Below are 13,822 nucleotides of genomic sequence, written 5' to 3'. Positions count from 1 at the left end.
CAGGATTGTGTTTGTTTCTTAAAATGACACACAACAACTGTGGATACTGATGTTGCATGTTGTGCAGAACTGCTGCTGCAAAGAATCAGTTGTTTTCCACAAAAAGGTTTAACTGGAATACCAGTCCTCACCTGCAGCATGAGCTCATTTAAATATCTGCTACAACTTAAAATGTGTTAATTAAATTCTAAAATGTGTGAATTATCCCTAGGTTAATGTTGTTAAAATGTTTTATTTCATCTCAAATCCCAAATTATCCTGCTTTGTATAACCTGGTACCACCACGGCTCAAGTTATTTCCTTTTTCATGATATCTTCTGCATAGCATGTGCTGAAGCTCCAGTAAACACATAGCCCACGTCACCTAACTCGTCCCTTCTGCTAGTCACAGCAGCCATCTTGTTGCAAGACCAAACTGACCTGGCATGGTAAAACACACCAAAAACAAGCTCAGACATTCTCAGCTACGTTAAGACATTCATGGCAACCTGGCATATTATAAGTCAACAAGTAAAATGTATAGATTTCCATAAATGCTGGTTTTGTAGTTTTAAAGAAGTGGAATATCATAATCTCCTCATTAGGTGGCATGTGGAACAAATTCAAAATTCAAAAAATACTTTATTGATCCCAAAGGGAAATTGAATCAAACTAAACTAAACATGATCCATTCAGGCCTTGATGGAGACTATTTGAGTTATTAATTCCTGATTTCTAGATGGTATAAATCATTTCAACATCCAGAGATTTAACAGTCTTTAAATTTGAGATGACGATACGTAAAAAAGTTGACCTTCACTTCTTTGCAATTCTCTCTTTTTCAGAATTTTAGCTCAGAAAACTGAAGTGTAAATGTAGTTTGAGGGAATAAAAGTTTACAGTCATCTGCTGCAATGACCCTTCGAAACCTTCAGGTATAAAACATTCAATCTTCAAAAGAACAGAAACTCTAGGTGCACGTCCCCCCATGATCCCTGGATGTAATGCATCACTACATTACATCTCAACAGGCGTAATGACGTTCAACTGTAATGACAACAGCCAGCAGCGCTCCTTTGCCCAGAATAAGGCAGCGCTGTCAAGCTCTGTGCCAATGCAACCTGCAGGGATTTGGAGAACCGTGACGTTTGTGAAAAGGTTTCCTAAAACAGGCCGACAGTGTCACACGGCGAGGCAACTAAAGGCGACGGCTGTGCAGTGGGAAATGTTCAGGTTCAATTCCAACTTTACGCAAACTTACCCTTTTGATGTCTTTGCCGAAGGTCTCACTGAAACTGGAGCCGAGGATCTCAAACTGGACGTGGGAGTTTGAGCCGCTCTCCTTGAAGTCCATGATTCCTGTCAGACCTGTGATGTTCCCCTGAAACGACGGAGGAGAGAGGGAGAGGGCGAGAGAGGAGACCGTATCACTTTATCAATCATGGCCGCCTCGCTTGTTTACTGAACTTTTCAAAAGAAATGATGATTAATCTGGGATAAAAAAACTTAAAAAAAAAGTTAATTAAATGAAAATATAATTAGCAAGTTGATTGTTAGAAATTTTAAATACATTTAATTTAGCAAACCTTATTGCAATAAGATTTGCTAAATTAATAATAACTCCTCCGTCACAGTTTATCTGTGTAGCTAAACGCCTCGTTTTAAATAGTTTTGGTCTAAAGTTAGTCACAGGCTCTTTTTCATGAGATTGTTGGACTCTGTCAGAAGTCACGGAAATGGCAGTAACTCAATCATCCTCGCAGGAAACATGTTGATCCTGCTGGTCAACTGAAAGACGCTGAATCTGTATATTAGTGTATTCAGTGACTCACTGCGTACGGTCCACGGTCTTAGCCAAATCTAAGCATAAATTCTCAGAGAAGGTTGTCTTGCATCCACAAAAGCGGTTTTTGCACCGTCGACATTTAAAATCCAGCTCTGTCCAAAACCAGGACAATTGACCATTTATTTATTTGATTGGGGGTCCGTATCTATTTGGAAGACCCATCTGTGTGAAACTTTAACTTCTTGGCACATGTTACTTTACTAGCATTTTCACAAAGCCTGCTTCTCGTCTGGGGTTGACATAAACACATCGTAAGACTTTTCTTCTGGGCATAGAACAAGTTTCCTTCTTTAGAGCCATGGTGGCTTAATATTCTCAGGCTGCTTCTACCTGTGTATAATTATCTGAATCCGAAGAAGATGGCACCATCAGGCATCTGAAAATGCCACCTAAGGATAAATTGCACTTCTTGGGATCCACAATTTTCTTCCTTGTTGCCTTGAAATACACCAGCAGCTCAAGTCATGATGTCAATCAAGCTGTAGTTAAGGTAATATGTTTTTTATGGTGCATGCAAGCAGTTGGTCCAAAACATAAACATCAGAATACCGGTAGGTTTGCTTCATAAGCTAAAGATGAGCCGTTTTCTGTACTCCTCTCGGTGTTTCTGAAGAGTTTTTGCGGTGACAGAAGACGCCATGAAAACTACCGCAAGAAGTTGATAAACTTGTTCAGTTCATGTTGTCTGTTCCATGGAAAGGCTGTGGGTAAAATGTCAATCCTATGACCTACGGTAGCTCCTGTTGCATGTGAAGTAAGACTGAAGACAGTCATCACAACAGGCAGGAGACTAAATGACCCAATGTTAGGCGTAAAGGTCAATTGGGGTGTTGCCAGGAGAGACTGTATGGTTGAGACGTCTGGGGTTCAGAAGGGCTTTCTGTAAAAGCCTTGACTCCAACGCCCGCCATCCGTCCGTCTGTTCCTCCATCACTTCCACAAACATTTCCTCAGCTAAATGTAACATTATGTGACACAACTCATCTTGTCCTCTGTCACAGTCCCTCGTCAGCAAAGTACTGAGACGGAAAGTCTGAGCAAAATTTGAGTCGGACACAAGAGTAAAACCTCTTGAATTTGAATGTAGAAACAAAAAATTCGTATAATACACCAGGAGCACAGAAATTTAGGAAAGAATATCCTTATCAAAAATCTGAATAAAATGCCCCCAATCAAAATTTGAAGCTCAAAAGATTTTCTTCAGAATAATAAATATGTAGAGCTGCACCAGCAGCAAAATTTGGACTGACTGAAATTCATCTCTTAGATTTATAAATAAAATGGTTTGCTTCTTGTAATTTCTAGTTAAGTTGTAAAATTTCAGCTACATAGGGTGTAAGAGGCACGCCCCTTTTTCAAGACTCTGCTCTGAACAGGCTGAGATGTAATCAGGATCAAGTTCCACTGAAAACAAGCAATTTGGTTTCAGTCTTTGCTTCTTTAACAGTTAAACCTCTCCACCTTCAATCATTGTTTTATTTGTTTTTGTTTTGTTTTTTTGCAGGTTGAACTGCCACGAATTGAAGGTTTTTCTTAGAAGCTTAAAAAAAAAAAAGGACCAGACTGGGAGTGCGTACCTGGAGTTGCGGTTCTTCGTTATTTAGTAAGAAATCAAGCCAAACATTGAACATTTGAGGTCAATTGAACGCACCAATAATTCAGCGATGCTATCAGTATTCACAATGAGCAGCTGCATCAACAGTAACACGCAACAACAACAACAAACGCGATGTCTGCATAAAATCAGGCTCAGCGTAGAACTTCATTACCTGGAATTTTGCATCTTTCATCGATATCGAATTATATTTTATGTTTAACTGCATTGTGAAATCGTCTCCTCTGTGTTACCTTTATGAGTGTTTTAGAAAAACAGGAATGACCCTAATGAGCTCTGCGGTTGTTACTTTGATACATGTCAAAGACCCAAATTGCTGGGGTTTTTTTTTTTTTTTTTCAATAACAAGCAGCACATTTTGCTCTCAGGGACTAATCAGCACAGCTGAAAAGCTTCTTTTACCAATTAGAGCATCAGAACGAAAGTCCGGCTGGAATTATGAGACGCATCAGAATCAGGTTTCACGTCAGTGTCATGTTTACACTTCAGGTTCGATTCAGCTTCTGTTAACTGGAGGTGATTTATTCTGTGTCTTGTTACCATCCACATGTGACGGACAAATCTTGACGGTTATTTTAAATGAAATTAGACAAAACGAAGCAGAACAAAACAAAAACTCTCCTATTTTAAATTAGGCTCAATCACATCTGTGAAATTTCTTGTGAAATCACATATTTCTGTACAAATTAGCAGATGTAATTAAACATTGTAATTAAATTGTCTTATTAAAGCAAAATGCGATTTATAGGTGATAATGGTATTTACTGTCTTGTAGCAATTAGCACAAGGCAGTGCTAATTACCACTGTCTTGTGGTAATTAGTAGTTTTTCTATTCTGCTTTATGTCAGTTGTTCATTTTATTTTTTACAGTCTACCCACAAATTACATTTTAATGTGGCTAAATTTACAAACACGTTTCTGTTTACAGAAAGCAAACAATTCTGACAGATTCAGCTCATCTAAAACTGATGGTCTGACTTACACAATATCCAAGAAAATAAATAAGAAATAAGAAATGCATATATGAGAGTTTTTCTTCCTGACACCTATATACACGTACCCACCCCCACCTAAAAAAAAAGAAGAAAGAAACATAATAAATACATTGAGTGCAACAATGCACAACGCTGATCACACCCTTGAACCATGAAGTAACTGAAGAAAATCAGAGAACTGAATGAAGCTAAATGATGAAGGTCAGGGCGTCGTGCTTTACCTTCTGAATGGTCTCCAGCATTGACCAGCCTCCGTTCCACGGCTTGGTCGACTTCCGGATGCAGTTTAGGCTCGCCATGCTGTGCCACTTCCTGTCCTCCAGCTTCCTGTAGAAAGCGTTGGCCAGCATCAGCACGCTGTCGTACAGGTAGAGGTTGGACACCTGGTTGGAGAGAGTTCAGAGGGAAAAGGTCAAAGGAGGAGGAAACTTATTGTCTCAGGGAGGAGACGATAAGCTGTGACGAAGCTCATCGATGCAAAGGTGGTTTGTGATGTAGGGTATAAAACGGCAACCGTCATCAGTCTGGATAAAGAAGAAGTGATTTCATGATTATATGGTCACTTTAGCTATACTGGAAGAGATTTTTGTGAATTTGTGTAGAGTTGGGTCGGCCAAAAATACCAGTAACGATAAACTACATAAACTACACGGTGAAATGTGGCCCGCTAAAATTGAGAAATGTGATTTTTGGCTCGGCAGTCAGAGATGTTGTGCTGCCAATAAAGCTTATGAAACAATAACACCCGCATTTAAAAGATGGCAGGAACTCCTCAAAAGGCATAAAAGTGTGGGGGGAAAAAATACAATCACAAAAACAGAACTGTATCATTTGCAACTCAGTGACAACAGGGCCAAACTGAGCCATTCACGTGAGAAATCAATAAAAGAATTTGAAAAATGTCGATTTGGGTTGAATGGTCCACATAGGTTGATGATTGACCACCGTTCATCAAAATTAGCATGAATGTAAGGGGAATTGGAAAACCACAAACGGGTCTTAATTTCTCATACAAATCTCACTCTTGTCGCTAGTAAGCTACTGACTGATCATAGTTACTACACAAAGCCTAATGTCAAAAATCAAAACTAACCATCCCCTCAAATGTGGGGAGAAAAAAAAAAAACAAGCTTTCCATGCCAACCCCACACACTGACCACATGTGTGACACATCTGTGGAACTGCATCATCTGCCAGCACAAATCTAACACCACCAAGAGCGCTGCTGGCACCCGAGCACACAGACGAGCTGGATGGTGTTGAGACGACAGTCAGCTAGCAGCCAGCCTGTCCACATGTCACCCTGACCAAGCACCCAGGAAACACACTGTGACACACACACGCACACGCACACACACACACAGGCAGGAAGGAGAGACCAAATGCAGGGTGACAAATGAGCATCACGTTGTCCAGATAAGCAGAGCTGACTGGCATGAAGGCCACGCTGCACGCTTCCACTGGCCCTCACTCACACATAGATACACACACACACACACACACACCCACACACACAGATACACAAGCTTCTCTTTTCTGTGTCCTCTTTGGTCATGGAGAGACTAAAGATGAAATTTTACATGACAAAGGCAATATGAAAGGGAATGATGGAAAGAGAAGGGAGATAGAACATTGCTTTTTAAATATACATATATTTCCACATAAATTCAGCTTTTCTGTTCTTTTTGTTTTTGTCTAAGACTTTCAACTCTTTCACTGTTAATTCTCACAGAGACATTTGACGCTCTTCTGCACAAACGATTGAGACAAATGTCCTCATCTCGCTTCTTGCCGAACGTTCCAGGTGAGGACTGAGAGGGTCGGCTGAGGACGAGGGGAATGATGGGAGGTGAGAAATGGAAGAAGAGGCAAATATTCTCAGGTCATCTTGAATGGCCAGAGGAGACAGTGAAGGATGAAGATGGGAAAAGAGACGAGGCACGGGGGGGGGGGGGATAGCCAAGACAGCTGGGCCGGTTTCTCAGGGAAAAGAAGAGACAAGAGTCTGAATGAAGAACAAAAAAAAAAGAAAAAATGAAAAAGAGAATGACATTGGTGCTCGACGCTCGACGTGGCGAGGAAAAAAAAAAAGAAAAGAGAATAAGAAAAACTGAACTCGTCTCCAGCAAATGTCAAAACATGATGGGGAAAAAGCCAGCATTTGTCAGTGTTCATTACAGTAATTGTTCTGTTTGTTGTCTTTAAATGTCAGCCACACATCACCGCAGAGATTTCACAAGTGGAAATAACACTCAGTGTGAGTGGGAGGAAGATTGTGCCTGAAGATGAGATGCGACCAAATTTTCTGGAATGAGACCAATTTGAATTTGTTTCTGGTAAGGCGTGCTGACAGATTACATCAGAAGCTGACGGCAAACTAAAACCGAGACAGAGAGCGAGCGAGAGGTAGCTCTTTACCACAAAAACCCCCAAAATGAAACCACTCGAGATCTTACTTTCTTACAGCTATTTATTTTTTTTTTTTTACCATTTCATTCATAAATAATACTAAGTACATCTGCACCCAAGAAATATCATTCAAAAGCAGGTTTGTAAATGTTGGTCTTTACTTTCTCTCTCTTGCCTTTATACTAACTACTTTATAATAGTTTTGTTTTTGTGTAAGATCTAAAATCAATATCTGAGAAAAAAAAAAGAAGGAAAATGTATAAATCAGTAAACTGCTGTAGGAGCTTTCTGAAGCTCTTCTCTTCTGCCCAGTTTTACGACAAGATTTTGCTCTGAGGACTGAGGTGGCAATGGGGGGAAAAAAGCCAATTTTGTGTAATGATCAACAGTTTCTGTGTCGATTTGGAAAATATATTTTGAATCCTCCTCATCCTCCTGAGACACACACACTTATGATCCAATTTTAGTGGTAGATGAGGTACTTTCCCATGTATTCCCTGTTCACAGCAAAACTTAACTTAAGACTCATTTGACCAAAGTCATAGTACTTTTCATCACAATCCACACATTTACATTTGTAATGGTAGGACTGAAAATGCTTCTCCCTGGAACCAGTCACAAACAACCAGTTACCATGTGGAAAGTGTCTTACTGTTGCCATGGAGACTATAACTTTTTTATGCCACGGTTACTATCGACATCACTGAACTTTGTGGCAAAATAAAAGGCTAACTTTGTTTGCCACTGTTCCAATAGTTGCACATTTTTTTAAATTATTGCCTTGACTGTGGACATGAGACACTTTATGCTAAGAGCTTTTGTCTTGCTGCCATTTTCAAGAGAGGGAACAAGAAATAGGCCTCTGTGTCAGACCTTTTTCACTGAATGAGAATACAAGGATTACTAACATTTATACATAAGTTATGGGGAGAAATACAAAAATGATCTGAATGTCGTTCGCCCACGGCACCAAACAGGCTAGTACCGCCTCTGTCGCTATTTCTAAATACATAGCTGCCATGTGATTGGCTGATTCACTATTGTTAACAAGCATTTGAACAGGTAAACATTATAAAGTGTCTGGTGGTGAGTCATCGTTCTTGAATCGTTTATGTTCCTTCTGTTCAGGATCCAAGCAGAAATGTGGGAACGCAAAACCCGACTCCCTCTGATTAAAGCAAAATATGTTACGCATCCAACCTGAAAAAAAAAAAAATAAATTACAGATGTAGAGGGAATATTTTTCATATAAATAAAAAGTAAAATGGCATTTTCTGACTCTGCCTTAAGAAGACCACTGCAGACTATGACAGCTTTATTCCTTCAGCTTCTCCTAACCGGAGCTCTTGTTCTAAACTGATTAAATCCCACCATCATTTTATGAATTTGGCTGCTTATTACGTCTTTCTTTGCCCTTCATTAAACAAAGCAAACCCTCTAATTACTCTCCCTGTTCCCGAAAATTGACCTTTTGTGCTTTTGTGGCCGGGAATGACTAAAATTGATTCAGAAGTGATGTACAGAATTTGAATTTTCATGTTTAGCCGTGGAGGTCAGGCCTGTGTTTTCAATCCCTTTTCAAAAGCCTGTCTGTCTGTCTGTCTGTCTGTCTGTCTGTCCTTCTGCCAGGGGAAAGAAGGATGAGGATCCTAATCGGAAAGAATAATTGGTACATACAAGGGCGGCAATTATTCGGAATAAATTAAGCATTGCAAGCACACAAAAAGTTGAATGAGAAGAATGTGAAGGTTTCATTTGATCAAAAACACTGAAATAAAAAAGAAATTATTCAAAACCACGAGAAACCCCTCCTCCCCCCCCACTATTTACTGGTAAAGATTATCCGATTTATCGGCACCTTCTCATGGAACTTTTGAGAAAGTTTGTTTATATCTGAACATTAAACTTCTGGAAGCCAATTTAACCCTTTTATGCATGGTGGTCACTACAGTGGACAGCTTTCTAAAAGCCATGTTCTTGAGCCTCTTGTGGATTTTTATGTTATAAATGCACACAGACCACTGAAGTGAACACTAATGCATCATAAAATACACCACGAACTACTGGCCATCAGCTGCAAATGCAAGAAATTATTTTTGTTAAATCCAATATGGCCGACAGACAATAAAGCATGCCGACCGACCCGGTCCCTCCTACTGCAGACAACTCCTGGAGGTAAAAAAAATATTGTGACATCAGATAACCCCTAAAGAGCAATACTTACTGATGTATTTTCCAAACAACAACTTTGTATTTGGAGAAAATTACAATTGATCACTTAAAAATAATTTCCTACCTTTTATTATGCCTTGAGAAAAATCTAAACCCTGACACAAAGGATCATAATTCATGCATGAAAGGGTTAAATATGGCCCACAAGAGTCATCATACCTAAAAGTTATCAAATCGCAAATGTCTCGGCTGCATAATCAAACTTTAAATGTGAAACCGCAGCAGGCACAGATGGTAAAACATGTGTGTGTGTGGGGGGGGAGGGGGGAATCAAAAGCTGCAGATTGTAAATGACAGTAGAGTGATGTTTCCATTTAATTACTTCTGTCAAAAATGCTAATAAGAAAAAAAAAGAAAAAAGAGTTGAAGTTAAAATTCTATCAGATGGCTTCATGCATTCAACGCACTGATTAGCATATATATCAGGGGAACACACAGTGAAATCTCCAGCTATCAGTGCAGCAAATCCCTTTCAGTCCCGTTTCCTATGCATCGAAACGATCACCTGCTTTCAAAATGAGGTGAATAATTCACAGCGCGAGCCTTTTGAAAGCCCGGTGCTTTTTGGTCAGGCTCTCGCATAAATATACATATGTTTTGGATGGGGTTTTTTTCCTCAAAATATCACGCATGTATATTTAAATGTGTGCAACCTGCGTCATCACAGAGTCGATCTGAGCCAAAAATGTAAGGAGCAAACCTACTGGGAGAGCATTTGGAGGTTTATGTCATCCAATCGATGTCATAAAATGCAGATGTGATGTTAATTCCTGATCATCAAGAGTCAAAACAACAATTCTGTGCCTTCATAGTAATTACTTTAACAAAGATGTTTTTTTGTTTTTTTTTGGTTACGTTGTCTCCACAAACGCACACACACACAAAAAGTTGTTCAGACTGTTTATAAGTCTTTTCAGTAAGCAGAAGCTGACAGATGTTATGTAGAACCAGCCTTTTCCTTCGCTGCATGTTTCCCAACCTGAAGTACAACTCAAACTACGGCAGAGGTGGAGAGTGGGCACATCACCATGCCAACAGGTGTCAGTTGCAAACTAAAACTTACACATCTGCTGCTTGAATATTTCTGACTGACATACTGACAGTGGTTATTTTTTTTATTTTATTTTTCTTTTTACCTCCAGGTTCTGCAGGTATCCTTCCTGCGGGTCGCACAGCAGCGACGAGATCCGGTGGTTCTGCCTCATGCACCGGGTGCTGCTGTCCTTCCACAGGGGGAAAATCTGTCGGATCACAGTCATGCGCCCCAGCGCGCTGTGGGTCAGCTCCAGGATCTCCGTGTCGCTGATTTCCTGTGGTCATGTGAGCAAAGGGGAAGAAACGAAAGGCAGAACAAATGTTTTGCCATAAGTTCGAGGCGTCTCATAAAGCGACGCGCGACTCTTTCCTCTATATGACGATGTCACGTTAATTAATGCGACCAAGCAGCCGGCTGTAAATCATAACAGCGCAGTCACACCGTCTCTTAAAGAGCTTCCTGTACTCGTTCGTATACATGTTTAACTGCTACAACAAGGAGAAAGCCAATTATTTTCTTGAAGGTGTAATTATAGATAGTCCCCATCTGAAGTAAAGTAAACCCACTCCGTTCGGTTTCTCCTTATGTCGTCCTCATCCAATTAAACATGAAGCTGTAAACAGAAGTGACCCAGAATTTTTTTTTTTTTTTTTCATTCACTGGGAAGAAAACAGAAAAAAAAAAAAGGTTTTAAATGTCAAAAATCGGGGGCCGTAAAAGTAACCGAGACACAAGATTCACTGTTATTTCTACTGAAATATAATTTATTCCATCCACATAAAAAGTGGCAGCTGCTTCACATTAAAATCTCGACGTGAACCCTGTATTTTGAACTGATTTTAAAGGCTAGACAATAATTATCTGTGCTGGAAACTATGTTTTTTTTTTTGTTTTTTTTAGAGAGGTTTTGTCTTAAGTACCAAAAACTTTCTGTGACCAGAAGAAGACCCTCTGGTCATCAGCATATTTCTTCACTTTGCTGTTAAAAGTTCTTGACCAATCATGTTTTTTTTTTGTTTTTTTTTTACCGCAGCTCATGCAAAATGAATGCCTGGCAGCGGGTAAAATGGTCACTAGTGTTTTGGCGTTTGTCTTTAGAGCAACTTCTGGATCACGTAAAAAGAAAGCAATAATATTACAGCGGAAAAGTGGGTTGTTTTACATGTAAACCTTAAAATCTGTGGTGGATGAATTTTAAATCTACCACTGTGCTTCAATAACACACGTTGACAAAAACACAGTGAAACGTGTAACAATTGGACTGGTTCTGCTGGCAGATTCTTCCTGGTAAAGGGGGAATTCTGGCTTTCCTTCCCACGGTTGGCAGGGAAAGCCAACCGTTTACTTAATGTAAACGGTTGGCTTTCCTTGTTTTGTTTTATTTTATTTTATTTATTTTTTACTGAATAAAGTTTATTTTCTCCATGAGCCTAACTGACACGTTTTGGTTTTCAGACCACTAGGAATTTTGTTTAATGTACTACACCAAAACAAGCAAACTAAGTTTCTTAAAAAAAAAAAGTCCATATGTCACCCTTAATTCCTGTCTAATTCCAGGTAAACACAAACACATTGCACATTTATTTTTCACACATTAATATTTCACTAACACATCCTTCAAACCTCAGGAAGCCTTCTAAAGCAGAGAGTAACTGGAACAGCTGCAGGTTCAGAAAGACCTTCTGTCTCATGTTTGTTCAAACAGGTGACATTTTTTTTTAGCAGAGGAAATTAGTTCAAAATGCAAATATGTTTTGACATCTTATTAACAAAGTAGTTTTTTTTTTCAATCTAAATCATAGAAAAAAAACAACTAAATTTCATAACGTTAGCTTCTCTAGCCTTCTAGCTAAAGTTATGTCACTCAACATGCAGCTCAGTAGGGAGTTTAGGGTTAGGAGCTTTGGGACATGTTGACATGTGACAGGAGAAGAAAACTGTAGAATAATTTAATAAAAAGTCTGGTATGACCAGATAAATAGCACTCTTAAATATTTTTTTATAATCATCAGCACTAATATAGGTTTTTTTTTTTTTTTTTTTTTTTTTTTAGATTTACTTCATTGTCGATCAAAGGAGCCCTCCAACTCTCACTGCCTACAGACCAACAATTACCCGCTGCTTGTGTTTCAGGCACTTACGGCAGGACAGAGAAGAGAAAAATGAAAAGGGATAAAGGAAAAAATCCCAGACAGAGCAGGGCAGCTCTGATGGATTCAGTTGTCAATACGGGTGACGACTTTAACGGCTGCAACGGGAGCAGCTGTGATGTAACCTGGCGAGGTGCTTTTCGTTCACAAAGAACTGGATTTACATTTCAAAGAGAAGCACCCGGTGTCATTTACAGTTATCGCATTTCGTGTCTCGTTAGCGCCGCCCGTTTCCGATAGGTTCCCCGGGTAATTAGGTTTTGTTCATCAGGAAGGCGGCATTACGTACAGCCATGGGAGAAAAAACACGAGGTGAAAAAAAAGAAAGAAAGCGATAAAAAGGAAAGTTAAAAAGTTACTTTTTGAACTTTTTGAAGGAGATCATGGCTTGGGGTACAGAGTTTTATATATGTATGTGTGTGTGTTTTTTTTATTTTTTCAGTTCTGAAGTCCAGTCTAAAGTCCAATGCAGCCAGTAGATCCTCTGTGAGACACAATCTTAAATATGTGTCTCACAGCAAATTCCGGATCATATTTATCTCAATGTTTTGTTTTGTTTTTGTTTTGTTTTGTTTTTTACATAGAAGTGGGTTTTTAGGATTCGTTTACATTTCATCAGTATTCCCTTCATGGAAGGTCAGCTCCATCATATTCGTATTTATTTCATTTTAATCAGGTTTTAGGGAGTTGGAATGGTATTTTCCTGGTGTTACTCATGGCCAGAAGAGTCTCTGGAATAATAACGCCTGCATTTGTTCTCTGTTTGTGAAAACGTCCGTCTGTGTGACTGACGTTCTGATATTGTGCAACGTTTGCAAACAGGTATTTTTAATCCAGTTGGTTTTCATCGGCAGAGTTGTTGTTCTGAAATGTTCAGCCTCTAGTCACCTTTATTCATCTTTATTCTCTTTCTTTCAGACCATTTTCTTCAGATTAGTTGAGTTGAATGGATGCGTTTTATTCATATTCCTGTGCTAAGTTCTCTCTTTTTCTCTCTTCTTCCTTTGTTACACATTCCAGGACTTGACAGAAACGTTTCTTTTGTTTTCTGAACTCGGCATCTGAGCAGCTTCAGTGTGCTCAAAGTCATTGTGTAGATTTTTTTGACTGTTCAGAGATAAAACGTGACAGCTGCTGCTTCACACACTCAGACCCATACATGTGGTTTCACTGTGGCCCTGCTGAGATCTTCACTCCATCCTCACTGCCAGGCTTTTTGTCTTTCCTACCCCAACCCTGATACTTTCCCTCAGTTTTGGTTCACATGGTTATTTTATTTTATTTTATTTTTTGCCTTCTCTCTATGTATGTCTTTGTGAATTGATTTGTTTATAGTAGAACTGCTGAGACCGGTCACTGTAATCGATCTCAACAACGATGATAATTCTTCACTATCAATCAACGTTCTTGAGTTGACAAAGTTTTCAAAGTTGTTTTGCTCCAAATCGTCTTGACCGTTCAGGAATGTGTTTGCAGTTTAACTGCCTGATTCTAAAACTAAAAATTCACATTTGTTGTAATTTTGTCCTTAATGTACAGTATACTTTTTAAACATATAT

At 39.2% G+C, this 13,822-nt stretch overlaps 1 protein-coding gene across 1 annotated transcript in view; it reads right to left on the bottom strand.

Moving 5' to 3' along the window:
* Window positions 1-13,822, bottom strand: part of LOC106951555 (glutamate receptor ionotropic, delta-1-like) — a 234,350-nt gene that overhangs the window by 63,451 nt on the left and 157,077 nt on the right. The window contains exons 4-6 of the mRNA XM_015039183.1: window positions 10,214-10,387; window positions 4,658-4,819; window positions 1,241-1,360 (exon numbers count right to left, since the gene is read on the bottom strand). Coding sequence (XP_014894669.1) covers window positions 1,241-1,360; window positions 4,658-4,819; window positions 10,214-10,387 — 456 coding nt within the window. The remainder of the gene's footprint in view (window positions 1-1,240; window positions 1,361-4,657; window positions 4,820-10,213; window positions 10,388-13,822) is intronic.

Source organism: Poecilia latipinna, unplaced genomic scaffold, assembly GCF_001443285.1.
Source record: "Poecilia latipinna isolate Pla-1442-1.1 unplaced genomic scaffold, P_latipinna-1.0 Scaffold464, whole genome shotgun sequence".
In the NCBI taxonomy this organism is placed as follows: Eukaryota; Metazoa; Chordata; class Actinopteri; order Cyprinodontiformes; family Poeciliidae; genus Poecilia; species Poecilia latipinna.
This window is presented reverse-complemented; position numbering and strand designations above follow the sequence as displayed.